The sequence below is a fragment of the Centroberyx gerrardi genome, chromosome 2, assembly GCF_048128805.1.
Source record: "Centroberyx gerrardi isolate f3 chromosome 2, fCenGer3.hap1.cur.20231027, whole genome shotgun sequence".
Classification (NCBI taxonomy): domain Eukaryota; kingdom Metazoa; phylum Chordata; class Actinopteri; order Beryciformes; family Berycidae; genus Centroberyx; species Centroberyx gerrardi.
This window is the reverse complement of record NC_135998.1, coordinates 8,792,222-8,818,599: the sequence shown is the minus strand read 5'-3', so window position 1 is coordinate 8,818,599 and position 26,378 is coordinate 8,792,222. Positions and strand designations below refer to the sequence as shown.

Genomic DNA, 26,378 nt, shown 5'->3' with positions numbered 1-26,378 from the left:
CTTGTTCTTCTTTGGGAATTAAGCCCTCACTACCATCGTAATATCACTGCTGCATGGAACGCTGCATAATTCCAACCAGGGAAGAGGGATTGTTAGAGTAAATATCTGACTGCAAGGTCAGACAGCCAGCTTCCTCCGTTGCACGTTCCTCCGATGACGTCATTATGCATAATAATTAGCCATGTGCTTCTGTTTGTTTGACAAACGATGGAAGATTTAGTGTGAACAATGGACAGATAAAGAAAGATAAATTTGCCTCAAAGTAGATTCATTTCATTATAATTATTATTTGGAATGTTTGTTTAAATTATAGTTAACCTAATTTGTCTCTAGGACCTCGCTAGGATGTTTACTCTCGACTATTAGGGGGCAGCCCTATTCACGACCAGGATAAAATCTGCATTGTTCTTCCAAAATTTGAGGTTCAAAATCATTGGCATGATGGAAAGTTTTTTTCCATCATGCCAATTGATTCTGATCAATTACTTCACGATATAGCAGTGTTAATTTTGTCAACGAAAACTATGATGAAAAATATTTGTTAACAACCTTCCTTCCATGATGAAAACAAAATGATCACTAAATAAAAATTAAACTTTGTAAACAAAAACTATGACAAAATGTATTTTGGTAAGGAATAAAAACTGAACTATAATGTCAAAGACGGACAAATGGACAAATGAATTAGCTGGGTTTTTTTTATATTCCACTGACATTTTTTTTATCCAATAACCTGCTTGCACTCACTTTGCAAAATTTGCTCAACCATACATTGCATGCTTATGATTGGTTGACCTAATGACACCCCGCCCACGGCCCCGCATGTGCCCAAAATCTCCCCCAAAGAGAAGTTGGTGTTACCTGTTGCAAACATGTAGCCATGTAGAATATTAAGAAAATGGGTTTTAAAAATGGGAAAGTAAGCAATAAAGACATCACTTGTGTTAAAAAGAGAATAAAAGATTAATTGGCCTGATAACATGATGTAATGACATATTATTTTGAGTTGTGTATGATGCATTGATGCTTTAAGACTTTTTTGTTTTCACTGTTTTTCTCTCCTAGATTGAAAGGACACCAGCAGACAAAAGGCAATCAAATGCAGAGAAGCAGGGGACATCACAGGTGAATGAGCACTTGCTGTAAGTACAAAGTACAAAGCTGATTCCAAAGAACAGCAGGCCAAGGAAGAAGCTATTGCGCAGTGGATTGGACGCGCTGGGTTACCTGCCAGAACTATAGAGGAAGAAGATTTCATGCAAATGATGGCTGACTGTGCCAAAGAAAGCCAAAACAGGCAGCCTATAGAGAAACTGTATAGTGATGAGAGAGTGAAATTTAAAAGTAGACTGAATGCAGCACGGAGAGTATCAATTGGCCATATGGACACAAAAGGGACTAACAGGGTAATTTCTTTCCATTAGTACCTGCTACTTTTGTGATGAGCAAAATAAAGTGCAACACATATTGTTAACCCTTGAACAAATAACCCACTCACACAAAGGATCATCAATAAAAGCATTATGTGGACAGATGCATATGGGAGTGGGGTATCTCCAAAGAAAAGATCCTAACGACTCATCACAGACAATGGCAACAATATGGTTGCAGCTTTCAAACATGCCAGACTGGAGGAGGATGAGCCCAGTACCACTGAATCTGAAGACCACACCAATAAAAGTGGCAGAGCTACAGAATGAAGACCAAATGTGTGCAATTGTATTATGGTTTTCGTTTTGGATTAGGAGACCCACACTCAAATAGTCATTCAAGAAAGTCAAAAAAGGCAGAGAAATCATTTTGTGGTATTTACTGGCCAAGGTGCAAAAAAAGCGTGCAAAAGTCCTCAGAGCAATACAAGACAAAGATGTTCTTACATCTTTATCAGTATCTTATAGATAACAGGTACAAAGTTTTTGCAAACCTTTTTGCACACACAGAGGTTCTTCATCTTCTTCCTCTCCAATTCCCTCCTCTCTTCTCCTCCTCCCCTCTATCCTTGCATCACCCTCTCTCTCTCCCCTCATTGTCCCCTCCCCCCTCCTCTCCTTCCTGCTCCATTTTTCTCTCCTTTTCTCCTCATCATTTCTCTTCTCCATTCTTGTCCCACCTCCATCATTACCCCCATCCTTTCTACCTCTCCTCCCCTTCTCCTTCCACTCATCACCTCTCCTCCTTTGGCATACCTGATGAAGGCCATCTGTGGTTGAAACAATGTCTATAAAGTGGTGATACTGGAGCATGTGTTGTGGGTCCTATGTCTCTTTTTGCTCTATTTTCCTGACACGGTACCAAAGAAAGGATCTGCATGTGGTATTCTCATTCTGCTTTTAGTATTCTCATTCAATAAATATCATGATTTATTTATTTTTTTTGCCTCTTTTGTCTTTAGTGAAAGACAAAAGAGGTCCCCTAATGCTATCAGTTAGACCTTCTCCTCTAGACTCTGTTAGACTTTCCTTCAGACCATCACAGTTTCCTATGATGGTCTTGCCATCACAGGAAATTGTCTTTCTGTGTCTTCCTGTGTGTATCTCTGTCTAGGTATGGTGTCATGGACATGGACAGAACCCCACGTGAGTTACATACGCTACAACTTGTGAACATGGGGCAAAAGGAGGCAAGTGCTCAGAGACTCGTAGACAAAGCGAGGTCAGTGGTGAAGCTGTTTCAAAAGTCAAATCTGTGGCAAATGAGAGAATCCTGCAGCAGTGTGGCCTCATCGTTGTGAATGACTGTCTCACCCGTTGGTCGAGTATATTTAACATGATCGCACGCCTCCGTCAAGTGAAGGGCACACTCTGCCAGATTGCAGATGACATGGGATGGGACGGTCTGCTTCCCAGTGAGTGGCAAAAGCTGAGGGCTTTGCATGACTTGCTGATTCCCTTCGCAGAACACATTAAAACACTCCAAAGTGACACCATGTCCATGTCCCTGGTGGTAACTGCCCTCGTTGATCTCTTCAGCCACTTTGATAAATATGCACAGGCAACCTACCAGGATCTAGCCTCTCTTGCACACAAAATGAAAGCAAACATAAACAAGCGCTTCAGATGCGTCTTGGATCCAGAGGACCAGAAGTTCTGTCCCCTGTAGCAGCTGCATGTTTCCTCAACCCCACTGTCTGAGAAAATTCAAGAGCTGCTAAAAAAAGCAGAGGTGTATGTGGCCAAACTTGCCCCGCCACAATGAGGGTGATGATGGTGATGAAGACAATGAAGATGATGATGAAGAGAGAGTGGTAGAATCAGAGGCAACCCCATCATCATCAAAGCGACCTATAGGTTGAGATTGCTATCAAAGCATAATGCCAGGCCTTCTAGGCACAGGCCCTCCGCTCCTGGTATCAAGCAGGAGATCAGAAAGTATAAGGAGGAGCTTTCACAGCCCATCAGTGATGACACAGGCACAGAATGTTGGCTTACACAATGTGGCACTGTTTACCAGACACTTTAAACCTATCGCCTTGGACCTGCTGGCAAAGTCAGCCTCTCAAGCATTTGCATAGAGAATTTTTTGTGTAACAGGTGACCTCACTCATGGTCGACGCAACAGAGCAACAGAGCATATGGGAGAGAAGTGCTTTCCTTAAAATGAATCGAGACAAATAGAAAATGGTATACAGAATTTGTTGCCACTGTCAGCACTGATTTTGCCCTAAAGTGTAGATTATAAACAACCGCAGTTCGATGTTACTGATTTGGTGAAGTTTCACTTGTTCTTGTTTTTCATTTGCGCTGCTATTCTTAAGAGAGAGAAGACAATATTCTGCATTGACTGTCTTATGTTAAGGTCATATGCAATGATGCCATTGTTGTCTCTTTGTTTTAGTTTTACTTGTAGCTTGTTTTTCATTCGCACGACCATTCAACAAACCTAACAGAAAATAAAAATATCTGCACTGACTCTCTTACAGTTAAGGTTATAAACAATGATGACATTGTAGCCTCTTTATTTTTGTTGCTTTCCTTGAGACTTGTTTTATAATTTTATATTTCAAACATGTTAGTGAAAGAAGACTATTTTTACTGACTTTGTCTTACAGTCACAATGTGTAGGCAGGTTATATGCACTGACTGCATTGTATCTACTTTAGCAAATGTTTGTTTTGCGTGAAACAACTGAGTGAAATTGTCAGTATTTTGAAATAAAACAAATGTCAAATTCATTTGAAGAAAGAAAGTGGTCAAATTCCTTCCAGGTCGCAATAGCCACATATTACATCTTCATGTGCCCACATATGTGCATATCTGTGATATGTCACTGTAATAACATCATCAAAAAAAAAAGAAAAATGCATTCGACTACAATTAGACTAAATCTTCTATAGTTTTCATTGACCAAAACTAGACTAAAACAAACAATAAAACTAACTAACAACTAAAATGTGACTAAAATGAATATGCATTTTAGTCAAAAGGCTAAGACTAAAACTAAATCAGCAAAATTAAAACTGCTGTAGAGCTTTGCGTAGCTCTAGTTTCATATAGGGAGAGCCACTATCTGATACAATCTGACCGGCCCAAAGGCAACTCAAAAAGTCAAACCCAAAAACCAATTAAAGCACACCCTTTCAACACAATAACACATCGCACTTACACATCATTAAATTGCTGTGATTAAATAATTATCACATGGCATCCCAGTTAATAGTCCATTTGACACTTTTTGGCATTCCTCACACACTTCCATGTTTACTCTGCTGGCTGCCGGTCTTCTGCTACAGAAGCGGAAGAATGGGATTTTGTTACTTCTACTTGACAGCATTCATGTGTTTAACTTGTCGGAACACCCACATCCAAAATTATTAGTATTTATGCATTTAAAATTAAATTTAAAATAAATGAACTACAGCAGATGTTTCTTGCTTTTCATGAGTGGGGTTGATTGTATAGTGTGAATATTGGGTGGTCATCTGAGCCTACACTGCTGGATGGATTGGTTTCCACTGTTTGTTTGGTTTATGTGATTTTGGTTATAAACTTTACAATACCCCTACAGCATGCTTCCCATTCATCCATGTACTACACTCACTAGTGATTATACTGACTTTCACTTCCATGCTATTGTTTGTTTATTTTGGGCGCCTTTTATTTATAATTAAATTACTATTACTTTATCTTAATCATGTGTGGTCTCCCTCTTTGTCCTTCCCATGAGCCGGGTTGTGACACTGATAATTTTAATTTTTAATACCTTGGACTGCTGACATCAGATTCCCTGCTGTGTTCGCTGCCTATGTCGTCACACTGCCGCTATTCAAGAGGTCAAGTGGGAGATATCAGAGTCCGCAAAAAAAAAACACATACCCGACACTACACCATATTGTCACTAGGAGGTTGACATGAACTTTTCTCCCAGTTGGCAGTTCATATTTATGGTAAATCCAATATGAAGGGAACGCGGTATCAGAATACTTGAACATTCTTCTTGCTAAGTTGCTACTTATAACATATCTAATACTGCGATATTCTCAAGTTGTAGGCCATGGATAATCAAAAAATAAGATGTAGGCAGGTTTCATTGCAGTGAGAGTGTTATTGTGTTGATAAGTATTGGGTGGGGCGTCCTGGTGCCTGGGTGGTCGCAGGCGCGTACCTTTAAACGCATCATCATGGGTTCGAATCCGGCCTGGGTTCTTTGTCACATGTCATTCCCCCCTCTCTCTCTTCTAATCTTTCCTGTCTATCTCTACTGTAAAAACTATCATAATACAGGCAAAAGCCCAGAAAGATTATATATAAAAAAAAATAATAATAAAACTTCACCTGTGGTTTGGGCCGCTTGGTTTAAACGTAGAAAACAGGAACCAGGTGCTAGAGGAACTAGAGAGGCCTCCCTCTTCTGTGCCTCAGGTGCGCTCCTCCCCTGCTCCCCCTGGACCCTCTGTCAGTCCCTCACCGCCCCAACCTCCCCCAAGTGCCACTGCTGTACAAGCTACACCTCCCAGGTCGGCCAAGCACTCTCGGGCAGCAGCCCTCTCTCAGCTATCGCCCCCTCTGTCAACCCCGACGGCGGCTGATCCTCAGTGACTCTCTTATCAGAAATGTAAGAGCAAAGAGAGCTCTAACTGACTGCTTTCCTGGTGTGAAAGCGTTGGAAAGTGTAGTCTTATTCGTATTCCTTTGCAAACCATCCTCTTCTTTGCAGCATGCCACTGGTGACACTTCTAATGTGAGATCTCTTTCAAATAAGAGCTTCATTCTAAATGTATCATGTCTCATAACCTGGATTTTTTATTTTGAATTGAAACCTGGCTTAAGCCTGGCGACTTTTTTTTTTAAATGCCTGAAGTGTGGTCTTGTCATATCCAGCAATATCTGAGTTTTATTCATTTGTATCTTCTGTTATTCTTAACTATGATAGAATCATTATGGTGGGTGGTTTTAATATCCATATTGATGGCCCATCTATCAGTTTAACCATACATTTTTAAGTATTTCTGAGTCTTTTAATCTTGTCCAACATGTTTCAGGCTTCACCCATAACCGAGGTCATATCCCGGGATTTGGTTTTCACTCTGGTGCTTACTCTTAAATCCAGGTACATGGTGGACTTTGTTTCGTATCATAAATCTATTCTCTTTGATACAAATTTCCGGACAGCTGCTGCACGTCTAAAGCGCACTATACAATGTCGCACCTTTAATGAGCACTCATATGTCCTTAACAAGCTCAGTAATAGTAATATGCCAAATGTCTATCACATTAATGAGATGGTGAGCTCCTTTAATGATATATTTGGCATTGGATGCTATTGCCCCGTTGAAAAATATGTTGGATCATTAGTAAATTTATCCATTTGGATCAATGACAGCATTCACCGCCTGAAAAGGGAATGAAGAAGGGCTGAGCATAGGTGGTTCATTATTTATATATGAATGAGTTACTGACCTCACTAAATGGCAAAATTAAGCGTGCAAAAGAGGCTTATTTTGCCAACTTAATCACTGCAAATATGCATAATTCCAGATTTCTGTTCAGTACTATCCATCATCTTGTATATACTGCCACATCTGTTGTTTCAGCCACCTGTGCTGAGGACTGTGAAACGTTTTTAGCATTCTTTAATGACAAGATCAATGGTATCAGAGCTAAGATCATGCCCTCCATCCCAAGCTATGCTCCTTCTGGCATGTGTGTTGACCTTGTGACTCATGACAATTTCTCTGCAAAACCTCATAGACACTGGGTGCATTCCATTTGGCCAAAATGCATCTTCTCCTCCGTCCTCGCGGCCTCGACTCCTCGCTGACTCGGCATCCAAAAATGAGCCGCCATCATTAAGGATGTTCCAAACGGTTAAAAGACGCATGAAGGAGCCTTCATGTCTCCTCGCCTCCATCCTCCAATGAGGCATGGCCGGAGGATACACAGGTGTATCCTCCATGCGGAAATAATGAGTGGAGATAATTCACGGGCCTGTATAGGCTAAGCCCAGCTCCATAGCTTCAGAAATGTGTAGAAAAAATAACAGATAAAATCCACAGTTGTAAGTAGTGTCTCTCATTCTGTATTAATCTTTCTTGTGAATTGTGTTTGTGTGTGTTGCCATTGAATTTCTCTTCAGGGAGAATAAATTCTTACTAAACCTCATTAACAGCATTTCATTGTCAATTTTGCACATTATGTTCTGAGTCAAATAGCCTAGAGGATCATTGCCTAACTCAATTCGCAAAAAAGAATCAAGTTCGACAATAACGCACAGACACACATCATAATACATTTCTTTTAGGTGTTGTACCTCCACATAGATGAATTACACATTAATCTGAACTTCGTGAAATGTTTCTATTTGGATGAAACTAGCTGCCATCCACGGAGTGGAAGAAGATACTGTGCGCCAGGAGCTTCAAACGCCACACTTCAAATGTCACTTCAATGTGGCGCGTGCGAGGATGTTCCAATTGACAGGACATTGTTCACTTGCTCAGTTCTCCTCATTTCCCCCGTGACCTTTTACTGTGGAGTCGAGGAGGAGATGCGAGGTGAAGAGAAGGGGAATAATCGCTATCAAATGGAACGCACCCACTGTTTCTCACATGCGAATATCCTCTAGTCCTCTGGATGTAATACCCTCACAGTTCATTAAAGAGATCCGGTTAGGGTAGGGCCCACCCACTAAGTGATCACTGTCACTTGTGAGCTAATGAGAATGTATAAAGCTGCCTGTTTCTGGCTGGCCACTTGGAAGCTGCATTGTTTGGTGAACACTGGTTTTGTGTACTTACTCACTTTAAGCAAACAGCAACCCAATTTAAAGATACTTAAAGAGAAACTAAACCCTAAATCAAAATCTGTGTAAAGCCTGACATCTAATGGTAAACACCATGCTGCTGAAATATCCCTCTGCTATTGGCTGATCTTTGGTGCCAGGTGATGTCACCTTTTATACCGTACAACAGGTGGTGACATCACCTGGCACCAAAGATCAGCAAATAGCAGATGGCTATTTCATTTTGGGGTTTAGGTACTCTTTAAAGTTTGTTTGCAGCTACACATTTGCTTTTAAATTCTATGAAGTTCTATGATTTTAACATATTCATCATCTTTAGGTGATCAGTGTTCCAATTGCAGTAGTAGCATTGGGAAGGGTAAGAACCACATTAAGGTATGGATGTTCTTATTGGATATTTATGTTAAATATTATTTCAGTGAAGGCAAGTGTTTAAACTGTGTGTGATCTCTAGGTCATCCTGGATGTGCCAGCTATTGTGCCTGCCTTCTTGTGTGCTTGAGTGTTCGTGCACTGTGCTAAAAATAAAAGGTAAATATAATATTGTTAGCGGACCTGGAAGGGGAGCGGTGTCCCTGAGGTGTTGTACTACAGGAAATGTACGACTCGGCCTCAGGTAAATATTGAATTTCATTGTATTGTTTGTTGTGTTGGAGGAAAGCCTTATCATGGCTGTTTATACATGTAAAATTGTAATCGGGTTGATGAAATAACATGGCATTTGTAGTTTTTACAGTCCTACATCCCCCTCTAACTCTCATTGTTTGGTTCCAGGCATGTCACAGACTGAATCAGTGTTTGGTTTTGTTATCACTTTTTGTTATCATTCCAGGTTTGGTTGTTCACAGCGGGTAATTATCACGCAATTAATCACTATAACTCCACTTGCTTTGCATAAGATCATTAATGGGTGTGGATTGTTTTGCAGTGCACTGAGTTCTGTTCACCTTGTTCTGGTGGTAGCAGAGTCCCTTCACTCCGGTGGGTCTGGGCCTTCTTCCCCTCTTCCCCTAATGATTGGTGATTTTTAATAAGGTTTTAATGAAAATAAAGCAAATTGCATATTTTTCTACTGGTGTACTGTGTGGGTCTAAATAGTTGATCGTAATAGGTACTTGGTGCTGTACAATTTTGTGATTAAGGGTGTTGGAGCCATTATGCCTTTCTTTGGAGTATTCTCTTTACTCTTTATTCTATTATTGAGATTTGTTGCTATTTTGGATTGTTTACATATACTAATGTTACATGTGTATCCTTTAGTCCAGAGTACCCCACCTTGCTTTAGTCCTGAGAATTGCATGGGGAGGGGAGGGGCTATGTTCAGGCAGGTGTGTCAGGTAAGATAGACAGGAAGTAGGAAATGGTTTGGGGGGAAAAAAATGTTTGGTGAGGGACTAGGAAGGGCATACATTTTCTTTGAACCACATTAGTTTTGAATCCTGATTTATCTTCTTGATCCTTTTTTTATTTTTTCCTGAAAATGACAAAACGAAAAAGACTGATTTGCATTTTTTTAACTGCCCTGATCATTTTTGGAAATATTTAATAAATACTTGTTATTTTTTCAACATAACTTGGACTCATTGGATTTTTCTTGGATGTGCGTATCAAAGTGTACCTAGTCCCACCAATAATGGAAAACAAAATGGAATGGAAAACAAAAAAAGCCGATACAAAGGGTCACACTAGGAACAGTTAGCCCTGATCTGCTGTCCACTGTAAATGAATCTCTGTGTCCCTGACTTTTTAAAGTCGGCCATTGTGCAGCCTCTTTTTAAAGAAAATAAAAAATTGCACAGTACTGAATCTACACTTTTGAGGGTCACAAATGACATCCTTGTAGATGCAGATGCGGGTGATTGTTCTGTTTAGGGCTACTTGATTTGAGCTCCGCTTTTGATACCATTGATCATTCCATCTTGACTGACACATCTGGGTCTGCTCTTAGTTGGTTTTCATCGTATCTAACAAATAGAAAATTTGTTTCTATTGGTGAGTTAGCCTCATTGTCAGCCTCTCTAACGTGGGGTGCCCCAGGGGTTGATTCTTGGTCTGATTTTATTTTCTTTACGCTTCCCTTGAGGCATATTATTCATCGCTTTGGGTGCATCTCCTACCGTTACTATGAGGATGACAAATATATCAGTCACACCCAATAATCTCATTAACCTGATTATTCTTCATAACTGTTGCCTGCAATTAAGGATTGGATGTCTCAATAATTTCCTTCAGTTAAACTCTGAAAAAGCAGAAGTGCTAGTTATAGGCTAAGATCTTATAATCACTAACATCTGTCAGTCTACTGGGCTTCTGGCACTAAATGCCAAGTCCACTTCCAAGAATCTCGATGTTTGACCAGAACATGAACTTTGAACAACATGTGAACACTTATTCTTGAATTATAATTCTCAAAGAAGGCTGTACCAGTCCCATGACCATTGAAATATAAATGGTCACTGTGGTTCAGAAGCAAATAATTAACGGGCCTGGATCCAAGCTTGCATCTTTCATAGATAAGAACATCATCCCGTCTGTAGGGAGCAAAGTCATCTACTCTTTTGCGCTTATGTCTATTTTGTTTGCATCATTGATCAGCCCTGAAAGCAATTGCCTCAAGAGAACAAATCTGGTATCATATCATATCATTGGATGTATTGCATTGTATCGTTCATCCAAGACTTGTGCAAATCAACGGTGGGCTGCAAGCAACGATGAACAAGTTACCACAGTTATTTTTGGATGGCTGATCGAATAATGCAACAAATAATACAAATATTTTATATAATTATGAACAGAACCAGAATGGCCCAGCCACCACTACATGTGCTGATGTCGCTAAGAGACTGTAGTATTTTCATTAGCTCCTGATTGAACTGTACATGTCTAAAATATCTGTGGTAATGCCATTTATAGGCCAGCTGATGGCCCATACATTACAGCTCCTGCTACTGCTACTAGCTTTCCCTGCAGTTGATTTAGAAGATTGCTTTTACCATTTCACATTTCTCTACAATTCAAATTGCTTGTGGAAACCTTTCACTATCTCATAGAAGTCCCCTTGTTTGCCTTTGTCATTTTACAACATTAGATTGTTTGAAATAGTTTTTGTATATTGTTCCTTGGATTTGGCCTATTTGTTCTAAGTGGGCTTAATTTCTTGTTGAGGATGTGACATTAATGTACTAAGCCTTGTTATGTGTATGTTGTAAGTAATATTAGTTGTTTAGTTGTTGTAGTGCAGCTATTATTGGTGAATGGATTTTAGAGCATCATTTGCCAAGATACTCACAGCTGGCAAGCATGTAGCGCTAAGCTAGTTTTCACTTGTTTTGTTTTTTCGTTTGTCAACTCTCCCTGTGTGTGTGTGTGTGTGTTTGCCAGGCTGGTGAACCCCATTCTGTGGCAAAGCAAGATACAGAGGCATCAGGCCTACCGACACAATAATTAAGATGAACTAAACAAAAAACAATCTTAATGAACTCAGTGCACTAAATCCTTCATGGAACTATGCACTCACTCCTCTCACCTCTCCTCTCTTGCCTCATTCGTCCGATCTATACTCAGGCAGAGCTTCTGAGGTTTTTGAGGGCAAATCTCACACACAAGTCGGTTGAATTTCAAGCAGCTGTCCATTGCCTTATTCCTCGCACATCTGCGTGACACTGTGGCTTGTTCCTGGAGTGGGGGGGAGTGTGATGTGTGTCAACATTTCCAACTCGCGTAGACAAAGGAAACTGTCAGTTCCACCAGCAATTTTTGTAATCGTATTATGAGTCGGGCTTGCTGTCTCTGTGACAATATTATGTGAAGGCAGTCTCGCCTATTTGTTCAAGCCACACAGTGTTTTCCCGTGCCATTTCCCATCCTACCCCTTATTAAGTGTTCATAATTCTCATCAAAGTATTATTCTGAGGGCATGTGAGTAATCTTATCTGTGAAATTAGTTTTGATACACTTTTGATGGTGCTCGCTGTTTCAGTGGATAAAAGCAACAGCCATCTAATTGTTGAATAGCACGCTGCAGGAGGAGAAGCAGAAACATTTACCAACATGTGTAGCCCATTGTTCTACTGGCACCACAGGGGGCATTTTGTCTATTTATTTTCCAAGTCTTGTTTTTATTCTAACAAATGAAAACTAGCTTAGTGCTAGTTTCAAGCTCGCCACCTGTTTTGTCTGTAAACTGAAAATATAGTATCTAAGCCAAGCTGATGACAACATAACACATTTGACAATAATCAATAAGACCCAAGGCAACCTGCGTAGGCCCTTATTTGATTTTAGGGATGAAATGCATGGCATACACTTTACATGCCCCCCCAAAATAAAGAATTAACAAACTCCCTCTCTCTCTGTGACTGGAAAAGCTACATGTTTCAAGATTCCTGTTTAGCTAAAGGCTACTATTAACTTTTCTTTTTTTATGCAACAAGATGTTAACAATATACAAGTACAGTAACAGGATATTATAAGTAACATATAGTAACTTTGCCGTTGTTTGTTGCTTTGTTGCATTTTTGTATTTGGCTCATTTACGTTCACATTGTCAAATTACACAGTCCTCCACTTTCTGTGCTGCATCTTGTGGTTTTTATCATTACAATGGAGAGAAAAGATCAAGCAAAAATTGCCAGAAATGTATAGAAGCCATATCTAAAAAAAAAAAAATAAGGGAGCAAAAATCAGGGAGCATTCAAGACCAATGTTCCCTCTAAGCTCTAATAATTTATCACATCTGATATCTTTTCAGTCATGAGTCATTGTTCTATTTAATCCCCAGAAATTTAGTCAAGGTAACACTTTATTTGGATAGTACAATGTTGATACTCAACTATCAGATGACAAAAGTAGATGTTCAACAAAGTGTCACTTGCCTGTTTTACAGATTATGCAACCGTAACCCTGACCTTTGTCTAACCCTAACCCCATTTCTAACCCTAACCTTACCTTAACATGAACTCTAACCCAGACATTGAATATCTATACTCTACTTTTTGCACTATTATGAGAATCATCTGAAACTCAGTAGACACATTTAGTGACACATTATAGCCACTTAATAGGAAGTTGAGTATCACCATTGGACAATCCAAATAAAGTGTCAAAATAAACAAGTTTAGAAGTATTCTTGGCAAATGATATTAGATGTGTGGCATTTTACCAAAGTTTAGAGTTTACTGAATTGACACCGGGTCTCAGCCCATAATGTCAGGGTTTTATGAATACCAGTTTTATGAATAACCCCTCATGTTGTTTCCAAACAATATTGCGTTATGAAGCATTAACTCTTCTCTTAAGATACAAAAGTTATACTGGGGAGATTTTTGGCTGCCTCTGCTGTTCTGACACATCTAGTATTCACCCTATTGATCCTGCAGGCGCTGATGTCAAGCCAGTGAGAATAAAAAGTAGGACTTCAGTTACTAACTTTAAAAATAAAACCCTTTATGATAATCATTTCACTATTTTTGAAGTAAAACAATGCACAGAAATGAAAATAAAGAATGCATTCAAGGAGAAATCTGCAATACATGAAACTACAATTGCTGTTGTTTTTTTGTTGTTGTTTTTTTATGATGGAAATGTACTTTTCACAGCAACTATAGGCCTATGCAAAATGTCATATATAAATATATTCTCAAATACCAAACGCATACCAGACAACTTGGAAGGCTGTCTACCATCTTATAAATGTCTATTTTAACCAATTTCAGTAGTAGCCCTGTGTATATGGCATCTTGCATAGGCCTATATGGCTATTAATATATGCTGTGAAAAGGACATTTTGCAAAAAGATGATGATGATTGCATTGAGTATTTTGATACAATTTTTGTTATTTTGTACATCGTAATACTAAATTATTCTTTTTTCCAGAGGTGACAAAGTTTCCGTTTTTATTTTTAAGGCAAAATCACCTTACTTCGGGTCTTAGCTATTTCTAGCTGGCTTGACTCTGCTTACACAGGCTGGACAACTAGGGCAGCTAATTAATGTCCCAAGGGCAAAATCCAAATTTAATTATTGTACAAAGCTAAGGTTTTGTATAAAACCATGAGCAAGCGAAGAGGCACACCCTAAATTCTCAGTGTGCACATTGAGAAGGCCAAGTCTAAATAGGTACAGCTAAAACATTTATATCTCAATCTGCAGAGGTCTTGTGTAACTGTGTAACTGCACAGTCTGAATCAAGAGCATCATTGTGATAATGTCTACAAACAGTGAACATTTGAGAAATACCAGCATGCGAATTTAGTTACCTAGTTTTTAACAAGTGTAATTAACTTCACTACCTGAGAGACAGGGGTTTCCCGCAAACACAGTAATGCTATACTGAAAACTAGAAATCCATGTTTGTGTATATTTGCCCCTTCAGCTATGGTAGCTATCAATCCATTAAGTGTATAGATGGGACAAGTTGGGGGGAAGGTGTTAAATTGTTACTTGAATATCCAGTGACTGCTTCCATTTAATGATATCTACAAAATTGTTACGCAGAGAGGACAGAAACTGATCCCTTTTTACCACAGTATTGACTGTGGTCTGTCCCTTTGGGTTTTTAACAGACTTTTTCCACTAGTGAGCAAAGCTATGTGAACCAAATTTACTCTGCAACAGGAGAGATACAAACTTCACAAAGATAACTAAATTCATTTCCACAGAGTTTAAACTCACAGCAAGATAAAAATCACATGGCATTAATTATCTTCAGAATCACTCCGGTGCTACAACAGCTTCCACTTTCTGTTTAATCCCTAAAGTAGGCTCCATTAGTTTCATTCACGGCACAACAAATGCTGGCCTAGAATTCTGGCACATCACACACAGTGGCAGTTGGCAAATCAATGCTAATGCACTGCTTACCTGTTTTCTACTAGTGTAAACAAGGCCGTGGACTAAACTGTGAGTGGCAGTTCTGATGGTTTCCTCGCCATTGCCCAAGCCTGCTGTCATTACAGCGGCTCCTCCTCCATGGGAAGATAGATGGGAACATCAGATGTAGTGCCGCTTGGCTGCCTGTCAAGTCCAATTGCATTCAGCTGAAATCCCCTTTTAGTCAGGTAGAACAACTTTGAGAGTGATGTCAAGAACTTCACCTCAGCGGGGGTAACTTCACCCACTCAACAATAAATACCGTTCGCATGCCCGCACAGACACACAGACACAGATGCATGCACACAGGCAGACAGTTGGCATGCTCTGCCCGTGACCTCCTACTGACAGAAAAACACATTGAAACAAAATGTTAATTTAGTAAGTGCAGAGCTGTCTGCATAACTGCATGGCTGAATGTTGGACTGTGCGCCTAATTGCATTATACTTCAACTGCATGCTCCGAAAGTTTCATTAGGATGTTTTTTTTGTTACGCAATGTATCACAAGGTGTAATACACATGGGAACATATTTACCAACTAAAACATGTATATGCCTCAACCACATTTTTAAAAGTCAACACATCGCCAAAGTTCTCATTTCCACGCTCAATATCCTTTCATGCATAGCAATCTAATATGCAGTCAAGCCAAACAGTTCATAAATCATTGAGATGGGTGAGAAAAGAGGTAAAAAAAACTGGCTGTGCTCATTATAAAAGATGGATGGATGGGGAGATAAATCCAGGAGCCACGGACAGGGACAAACATAATGTATCAGAGAACACACAACTCATACACGGATCGCTATGGGGAAGGCATGCGTGTATTTGCGTTTGTTTGTGTGCGCGTGTGTGTGTGTGTGAGAGTGTGTAGTGTATGGTTTTGTGTCTTTTTGTGTATGTAAAGGCAAATGACTTCATGATTAATTCGGGATGTGAAGCGAAAACATCTGTTAGGTAAGAACCAAGTGTGAGAATAATAACACTACGGAATGCACGGTGTGATGTTCTGGAGTTCCGGAATACTGCGAACAATGCCTAACAGTTCCACTGTGCATGAGAAGCTTGGAATCATCTTGAGTCATAATCGTCATTCCCTGTCTGTGTTAAGCTCTATCCTTCGCTCCCCCACAGACTGAAAAGCTGCTCAGGTTTACCCAGTTCCAGAAAATTAAAGTGCAACATGTCACACAGACGTATTTAAGCGGCAATCCTCTCTTTTATTTATCCCTGACTCCCTTTGGGCGAGGTGACGTCTAAATCACTGGCCCGCATTCCGCTTTTAAGAGTCCCTGTCACCCTCCCCACTCACTGATTTAAGGCCAATGGGTGGCACCGGCATCAGAGCCAGAGCAATCCATGCTGCATAATTCAACACTGCTCTCAAACCTGTCTCATTAAGGATCCTGGCTATGGTCCATGCCTCTGAGTATGAGGCTTTGAGTGACAGATCTGTTGCCAGCTTAGTAGAGACAGGCACAGCCCCAGCCTCATTCAGCCTAAGCCCCAGCTTCGGATTCAGTTTCAGCCCATCAAAACCTGGCGAAACCAGTCCTAACTATAACCTCAACATCACCCAGCCCCAACTCCAGTCCTGCTATCAGTAGATCTGCAGTAGGCACCCCAGGCACCAGCCCAACCGCAAGGCCCAAATCCAGCCACGGCTCCAACTCTAACTCGAACTTGAGATACTACACAGACTGCCCTCTCTAAACCGTAGTTCTCAGCTCAAATTGCAGCTCCAACTCTTGCTCTGGTTCAATCCAATCCATCCAAATCCTCAGCCCTGGGCTTAGCCTCAGGCCAGGCGAATCTCAATCCCAGCCACAGCGACACAGGCACATGAACCGCACAAAGCCAAAACGAGTTAGGGGAATCATAGATTTATCTGCTTGGATGCAGTGTTTGCCACATTTGACTGACTTGGTAACTGAGAAGGAGAGATTGCCTTCTGCATCAGTGAGAGTTTCATTAACGTGTTGACAGAGGTGGGAGACACACACTGACCTGCTAAATGAGGGGGGCAGGTGACAATCACAGTTTTACACAGGAAGCTGTTTGTGGCAGTCTTCACCTTGGCCCACTCACCATCCTGTTGAGACACACATACAGCAAGTTACAGAGATTTGTTGGTATTTCCTGTTTGGTATGGTGGGGCTATTTATAAGTGTATTTTTCTTTTTACAGATTTTTGAAAGAATTTGCTACATATGCATTTTACATACAGTAACTACAAATTGCAATTAAATGAATTTATCTGGAGGCATTGCTGCTTCAGGGTAGCTGACCCCAAATTCTGACAGCTCACATGTGCGTAGGGGTTTGTCTATGTGCACATTTTCAGTTACCTCTGCTGTCCTACTTCAAAGCTAAATTACATCCTTCTGCAAATTATTCTGCATAGACTTTTTACAAATGCTACACAGGCATGTTTTATTCTTTGAATAGGCCTAAACCTTGCTCTTTTGAAAATAATATAAAATATAACATCGAAAGCCAGTAGACTTTATATGCTTCTAAAAAGATTACTATTCACAAAAAAATCGAACATAGTTTTACAAGTTTGACTGATTCGTAATAAATTATCTTTTATACTTTTACCAAGTCAGGTAATCTCTTAAAGACCTTAAAATCCCAAAGACTCCTGCATTGTTTGGAAAGGTATGGCTATACAGTAGACAGTGTTTGGGCAGGTGTATCAACTACGCCTCAGAGTGTATACAAGCCATTTACGCAAATGAGATGCTAAAATAACAGTTCAAAGTCTCTCCCTTATAATTATGGAGCTCTTACGTGCCCAACCCCTTGGTCTCATATGTATTTCCTCTCCATTCACAGCCTCTGGTGATAATTAGAATTCACCCACCACAGAAATGTGCAACATAGGAAGTTCTTGTTTTCTGAGATTGTAAAACAGATACATATGTTAACGTAGTGGAAATCAGGAATAAAAAAAAAACAGCTTCAAATTAACACATGTTCCCTGCACAAAGGTATACAACTGTGATTGTTGTGACTTTTGCTAATTGTCACCATAGGCTATGAGAATAGGGTTTAATAATGATGTCATTATTACTATCATTATTACTATTTTTAGTAGTGATAATAGTAGCAGTGGTGGTATTATTAGTTTTATTAGTAGTATATTTTATGGGAATCGTAGAGGTTCAAGTCGCATAGACTCCTGGCTGGTGAAATATAGTAATCAATCAATACACACATACACAAATGCATGTATAAAAACAGCAGCGATATACTGCATATTTCCGTGATGAGGAGCATTGTACAGCTCCACTCTAGCATGCATGTGGCAAACTGGGCCTCTCAGCTCCGGATAAGGAAGACAGTCAGGCGGAACAGACAGCCCCCTCACAGGAGACGGCCTGTTTCCCCACTGAGGAAGCTGTTATCTCTGTGTCGCGCCTCATCAATCCCTGAGTGAGCTGTTACTGTACTCTACCTGCCATATGGCCGTCACAGCCGTGCCCAGCCGGACATTCTCCCACCCAACACGCTCTGCCATACACTCCGAAAGCTGCTGTGTGCCGCCCTGTGGAGAGACAGATATTGCAGTCCAAAAGCGGCTTAAAACTCAGGGATGCCTTGCCTGGAAGGCTTGAACTTGAATACGTTGCATAATGTAAATGGGAGGTACTTATGGGCACCAGGAGATGCAAGCAGTGTGGAAGTTGTACTAGCCCCCAAGGCGGTGGCTCATAATTTTAATGTGGGCTAGTGCAGATTTGTTCTCAGTGGCAAGAATTTGAATCACGGCTTGAAGAGTAGTGTCAGAAAATATATCCCTGTGTGCGTAACATAAAAGCAAAACTAGAGATTTTTAGAGAGCTACATTTTCTTGAAGTCTCATTTAATGCGCCTTCAAGTTATATGTGTCTTTCTTTCTCTCTCTCTGTCTCTCCCCCCTCTCTCTCTCTCTCTCTCTCTCTCCATCTTTGTGTGTATTTTTCCCCTTTTAGACTGACTCTTACTGATACAGCCAATTAGCAAAAACTACCACTGACATTCCGTTATAAATTTGTACACTACCCTTTCATAAAAAGAGATAGGGATGGGAGAGACAGCAGGCCCATTCCAGTTCACATTTAACCCAGCCTCGTACTGCAGCTGTGGCGTAGTCATACCAACAGTTTTCTTACTTTCATTCCCACAGGAAACATCCGGTATATGTGATAATAAGGAAATGGACAGAGCAGAACAGATGGAGAAAAGGTGTGGAACTCGGAACTCAAGTTCACATATTCTTTCATGAGAGCCATCGGTTTTCTTAGCCTTCAATATTTGTACTCCACCACTGTGAGGAGAGACAGTGCTCAGAAGCAATATATTCCACAAAAATAGAACAGTATGGAACCGTAACTTCAAAGTATTATACATTTTGGTCTATTATTTGCTTCACGCTGAGAGAAGGCATGCCGAAAAATGGGAAAATCCAATACAGACCATAGCTGAGAGGAGGAAAAGATCTGAATCAACGGTGCTCAGAGGAAGAAGAAAGGCAGTGGGTTTGTGGGGGGCAGGTCTCAAATGGGTGGGGACGAGGGGCTGGGTGCTGAGTGGAATAAAGCAGACCGAAAATCCAATGCGGACTGCAGTTGAGAGCTAAGGCACCTGATTCAACAAAGTGCTATATAAGAAAGATAAAAATGGTCTAGGGGAGGGAAGGAAGTGGGGTGGGTACCTTGACCTTGAGCTCCTGGGCAGAACCTGGAGTGCTCTCCAGCAGCGACATCACCCCTCCAGCTGCTGCAGCGTACATGAGGAAGAACAGGAAGGACATCTGGGATGGCTCCATGCCAAACACAGTCCTGCTGCACAGCCCCATCTCCTCTTTTAGCTCTGGAAGAAAGGGATGTTTTCATACAATAGCACTCACACATACATTATGTAGGCATGTGCATGGTGTGCATCACGCAGTAATGATAGCATTCTGGGAGGTTGTAGACAGTAGTTACACAGCTAAACACTGTACACTGCATTCTCAGATCACTGCATCATATATTCTGCAGGATGTCTTACCATCCTTACACTGCAAAAACTGACAAACTTGTTAAGTTATTTAATCTTGTATCCAGACTTATTAAGCTTATTTCAGGATTTTTTCAATGAAATCATCTTACTGCACTGGCAAACAAACATATGTCATAATTTGGCATGTATCAAGTGAAATTTATTGAAACCAGCAAGATTATCTGCTGGTGCAGTGAAATAATTTGACTAAACATATCATGAAATAAGCTTGATAGGTCTGGAAACAAGATAAAAACACTTGACAGCTTGTCATTTTTGCAGGCAGCCAATAAGCCACCGATAGGGAACACTTAACAAAGAGAGACCTGACAGGATGAAGATGATTTCATATTTAATTCATCATTTGAGATAGTTATTTTCCTGTCAACTGTAGATGCCTGTAGTCAACAAATCTGGTGGAACTACAGAGCATTTTTTAACTTGGCGTAAAATCTAGGCACAGCTATTAAATGTCACTACACTTACATTATCTATACTTAGAAACCATCTATATTGCAAGCACAGATCCTGTACAGATCCACAGCACGTGTGTTCAATTAAATTCAATGCACTGATGCATTATGACACGGTTTCGGTTAAATAATTCCGCTAATGTCACTTAAATACCACAGGTAATAACTGTACCTCTCTACAGGTGTTTTAAAATCCTAACCGATTTGGAAATCGCGTTGCATCGCGCACATAAGGAGAAACTTAACCAATTTTCTTCTCTCAAATCGCAAACAAGCTCACACTACAAGTTTAGAACATGGCGGTGCATCACAAACTACAAGATATTATTAAGATGATCTTGCCCGACGGAGCTGCTGTATGCAACAACTCACGTGACCATGGAGAGGTAAGTGGCAGATGTTTACAAACATGGAGGCGGAACAGCTGCTTTGGTGTGTTCAGTAGTTTACCAAAGAAAAGCGAAAGGCCAGACGAATTTGGATGAGGAAATGGCTGGAGAGACAGACATAGGCAAAGTGGGCTGTCCGTTCCGGAGGACCGGAGGTGACAATTTAAAACCGTCAGTTTTAATATCTGTCTGTTATAACCAGGGGTTAAAGTGGGATTTGGCAGGTGGGGGAACCCTGTTTCCGGGGGGGAAACAGGGTTTTACAATGGGTTTTACAATGTAAAATTATGTTATATTACTAGATTTCAGCATTGAGGTGCTTACATTCATGATTTTGCATAGGAATACTAACCTAAAAACCTATTATTGGGAATCGCGAGAAAGTTTCAGAGCGACAGAGACACAGAGCGTCCCCGTAACCATAGTAACTCACTCTCACTCCTGCCTGTGTGCGCACGGCGCCAGAGGAGAGGGAGAGACACAGAAGAGCCGCTGACTGAGATTACTATTCTGTGCTATACTATAATGATAATATATTTTTATATATATTTATTATTATTATTATTATAATATAATAATAATATAATACTATATTCTGTGCCGAACTTCAGTTCCGACCAAGACTCAGATCCAGATTTCTCCTCTGATTGTCGGGAGGGGCGATTCGGGGATAAATCGGCGAAAAACTCCTGTAATCTGAGCCCGGCATAACGTTAAAGTTTATAGGGCAACGGAAGACGTGGATGTATGTAAATTAATAGTGTGGGGCTCAGTGCACTAGTAAAATAAATAGTGACAACCGAATTTATGAATGAGAGTGAATTTGCATAGTATGGTACACACTGGAGCAGAGTGGAGTAAAATTACCAGACTTAACTTTAACTTTACTTCAGACCAATATGGCGGCTACCATTGCCTGTCACTTGTGTATTTTCGGTTTACTTGACACCAGTAACACCAGTAGCCAGAGGCGACAATATATCCATAAGATCTTAATAAACTGCCACTGACAGCGGCATCATATTCTCTTTTTCCACCGCATGGACTTGATACTTTTAACGGCAACATTTGGGCCCAAGACCGCAGAACTGGTAGGAACAACCGCACTGTTGAGGAAACAGACTGGATAGAAAATTTGAGAATGTCTCACAACACTTACCTACATCTTTTTCAAAATAAGGATGATAATGTTACGTAATGTAACGAGTGTTGCGCCTTAGGTCACGTAACCACCAGTTGTCCAGTCCGGTTCTGGTACACACTACTCTGACTAACCGAATCCGTCCTCAAATTCAGTAGTCAACACCTGAATTTTCAGGGAGTGAGTTCGGTTGTAGAATGCGGTTCTCTGTTGAATTTAACACGATTAAGCTCCAATGATGAGTGACAACCGTATTTAGTTGCAGTGTAGTGGCATTTAGCCCATAGGCGAGAGCCCTCTAGAGGCCATCTCACGAAACGACATCTCATTAAGCGTTAACTGACTGACTGACTGACTGACTGACCTGAATTTGGCTCGTGATGCCAAGCAGAGAGATCTGCCCTGTTTCAAGACACATAAGATAAGATAAGATTGCACTTTACTGACCCCCTGGGAGAAATTTGGGTGCTATAGCAGCAATTGGCGGAACAATGCCAAGGAAGTACAGGAAGGGTAATAAGAAATAATACAGGAAAGGTAATAGGAAAGGTAATATAATGAAATAAACTATATGATAGTGTATAGTGTCTATAAATGGTGTGGAGCATTAGTCCTGTGCTTCTGCATTGGAAAGAAATGAATGTTTCTCACCCCAATTGCAGCTTTTTTCTTGCTTTTTTAAGAAAAGTAAGATTTTGAGACTGAATACATAGAATGACAGTATTCTATGATCAGTATTTTCTCACCACAAGAAGCAAGAAGGAACACCAGAGTGGTCACGTCAGAAAGGCAGAAAAAAAAAGTGATGTGAGCATGTGTCATCTCTGACCTCTAGTCCAGGCATGTTGCTCAACGTAGGAGTGAAGGGTCATGCTATCCAATTCCACAGCATTGGGAGTCCTGGAGGGGTCCTGGACACACACTGTGGCACACAGTCTGTCAATCTGTGTGTAAAATGCCCCAACACACACACACACACACACACACACACACACACACACACACACACACACACACACACACACAGAGGTTTACCACTGTGGATCAAAAGCATCCTGTTGATACAGATAACAAAAAGAATAGTTGTAGGCTATGAAATGTGATACCCCCACTACATTTTTTCCTATATTTTCTACCACCACTCATTTTTTTCCTCCCACATTTTCTACTGAAACCATTTATCTGAGACAATAACGTTTCTGGTACTTAGTTGGGTGTGATAAATGTGCTCTTGTGCTATCAGTCCAAATTCACACAGCATTGCTAATGTAGAACATCATTACCACGTCCATTTGGGACACCATATTGATTCCCAGCATGGTAAGGATATTGGACAATAAAGCTGATTAAAAAGATGCCTGGTTGTATGAATTGCCCTCTGAAGAAATATCTTGAGTGAGATACTCATTTATATGGTCTGTAGTCTGTCGTCTATCAATTTACTGAATGAGTCATCATCTGTTTTTTTCCTGCTACACATGAGAAATTCAACAAACAACAATTAAACCACTTTTCTGTTTTGTTAGTATTTGGCCTCTGAGATTTGTGGTTATGTAGCTCATCCTTGTCAGATAGTTTTAAGCATTATCTGGGGCATTGGAGAAGCAGCTCTGAGTTAGTGAGCATAGTCCCAAGTACTGAGTGTTGCTGTGTAAGTCGAGGCTGACACTGTCGTCTCACCTTCCACAGGAGCTGGGTGAGGTCCATTAGCACCATCGGGGATAGCATGGGGATACTTGTTCTGTAGGTGCGGACCTTGGCGTCTGGCCCGCCCATGTGGTGCACCTTCTTGCCAATGTTGTATTGCGGGTAAACCTCCAGACCGAGTTCCTGTATGAGCTCCATGACGTGTGTTTGGGTGCTGAAAGAGAAAGGAGATGACCTTTGGCACAAGTAAAGCAAAGGGGTTAAAAATGTTGTAATGTTTACATTTACAGTGTATCAGGATTTATAGGGTCACTTCACTTTCAATTGATATATAATTATAATCGCAGTAGCCTAGGGGTTAGAAAAGTGGGCTCGGGACCAGTTTGGCAATTGTGTGAATCCCTGATTGGCTGGGAAATTCTGGGCAGGACACTTAACCCAGTCAACTAGATCAGTGGTTCTCAACGTCGGGTCCGGGGACCACCAGGGGTCCTTGAGGGGGTTCCAGGGGGTCCCCAGCAAATTGCTGAATTGTTAAACTTCACCATTATTTGTGTCTGTAGATATACTGTATATCTAGCTAGGAAAGTCCGCACACTGTAGCTCCTTTTTGTTGCTTTATTGGCACCACAAAGTAAGTGACGTTTCGAGCACACTGCTCTTCTTCAGACTTGAAAAAGTCTATAGATCTGCCCTGTTTCAAGATACATAAAATAAGATAAGATTGCACTTTATTGATCCCCTGGGAGAAATCCAGGTGCTATAGCAGCAATTGGCGGAACAATGCCAAGGAAGTACAGGAAGGATAATAAAAATAATACAGGAAAGGTAATAGGAAAGGTAATGTAATGAAATATAAAATGATAGAACGAATATAAAATCATAGTGTATAGTGTCTAAGTGGTGTGGAGCATTAGTCCTATGCTTCTGCATTGGAAATAAATTCATGTTTCTCACCCCAGTTTTTTTCTCCCTTTTTAAAGAAAAGTAAGATTTTGTATACATTTTTTGAATACATAGAATGACTTTAAGATCAGTATAAGTCTATAGATATACAGTATATCTAGCAAGGAAAGTCTGCGCACTGTAGCTCCCTTTTGTTGCTTTATTGGCACCACAAAGTAAGTGACGTTTCGAGCACACTGCTCTTCTGCAGACTTGAAAAAGTCTGTAGATGCACAAGGCTGCTGCACATGCTTTAAAGTCCAACACTCTTCAAACGTCGGTGCGTAGATTCCAGGAACGTATCAATTCAACCAGCGTGAAGAGAATCCACACACTACTTAACAAGAGGAAAAAGGTCCTTCTCACTGAGGAATCAAAAAATATATTATATTTTATTACATGATGCTCATAAGAAAATAAAGTGCAAACATACAAAGCTTTGTCAAACGTTTCGATCACATCTTCCTCAGTGCACTTTATGTTCTTATGAACATCAATATAATATATTTTCAGATACCTCAGTGAGAAGGACTTTTTTTCCTCTTGTAAAGTAGTGTGTGGATTCTCTTCATTCTGGTAAAAATTGCGTTTTACAGGTATAACAATAGCAATATAAGGTGAGTGGTGTTCCCCTTTAACACTCTACCAACTTTATTAATTTAATGTTGGATGTAAACTAAGAGAAATTTGATTTGATTTTCCTGCCTCAGACAATTTTTCAATTATAGAGACAAATCACAATAAGCCCGGTCTTATTTAGTGCGGGGTGGATACTACTCAACCTGAACTGTCATAATACAATCTTCCTTCTCGTCTTGCTCATTCAAGCAATATCACATTTGCTTGTTTTACTCCATATTAGTGGGAGTCTTGAAGCAAAGCTCATGTGATGTGTGAGGTTTAATAACTTTATTTGTTATCTTCCCAACTGTAGATAGCCAGTGAACTGAGTTATCACTGTACTGACTGTCATCAGCTGTGCACTCTATAACATGGCAAAGCAGAAAAGGTCAGGAGCAAGATTCAGAAAGATATCAAGCAAGGTTCCAACAGTTTTGTGTGTTTTCTTTTAGTTTGCGACTGACTTTTCTTGGCCAACTGTTGCACACACAACTGAGGTGGCAAAGAGCTGTCGCTGCCAAAAATGCTGTTGGAGTCATATATTATGTGATGTAATTACCAGCCTTTTCTGATTCATACTGTAAACACCTCTTAATAAAATGTTTATAAAGATTTATAAAACGGGGATTAAATAAAGACTGTATCAGAGTTTGGTTGCTTAAAACGTATGTGTGTGTGTAATTTCTACAAACACGTTATGAGAAGAAGGCTAATAACCATTGAATACATTTAATCTAGTTTTCTATAAACTAGATTAAATGTAAGACTTCTAAATCTGACATCAGTTGCGCTTTTCCAACTACCAGTAGCCTATTGACAACTGTTTGTATGGTGAGACTGCAATTTCTGAAGTTTCTTTTTTAAAATATGCATTTTTTTTTGGTGCACATGGCAGATTCATTTGTACTAAACTGTGCTCACTCTCCAACACAAAGGATTATTCTGGTCACACAAACTGGTGATCATATTGAATGAAGCTACCTTCAATTTCATCCCAAAAATGTTATTTCACCTGGCTTTTTC

At 40.3% G+C, this 26,378-nt stretch overlaps 1 protein-coding gene across 1 annotated transcript in view; it reads right to left on the bottom strand.

Annotated features, from left to right (window-relative positions):
* The window catches only part of LOC139915761 (putative flavin-containing monoamine oxidase A), a 62,519-nt gene that overhangs the window by 34,657 nt on the left and 1,484 nt on the right, over positions 1-26,378 (bottom strand). Inside the window, exons 3-7 of the mRNA XM_078288893.1 lie at positions 23,823-24,003; positions 22,972-23,086; positions 19,811-19,968; positions 18,572-18,661; positions 17,119-17,203 (exon numbers count right to left, since the gene is read on the bottom strand). Of these exons, the coding sequence (XP_078145019.1) occupies positions 17,119-17,203; positions 18,572-18,661; positions 19,811-19,968; positions 22,972-23,086; positions 23,823-24,003 (629 nt within the window). The remainder of the gene's footprint in view (positions 1-17,118; positions 17,204-18,571; positions 18,662-19,810; positions 19,969-22,971; positions 23,087-23,822; positions 24,004-26,378) is intronic.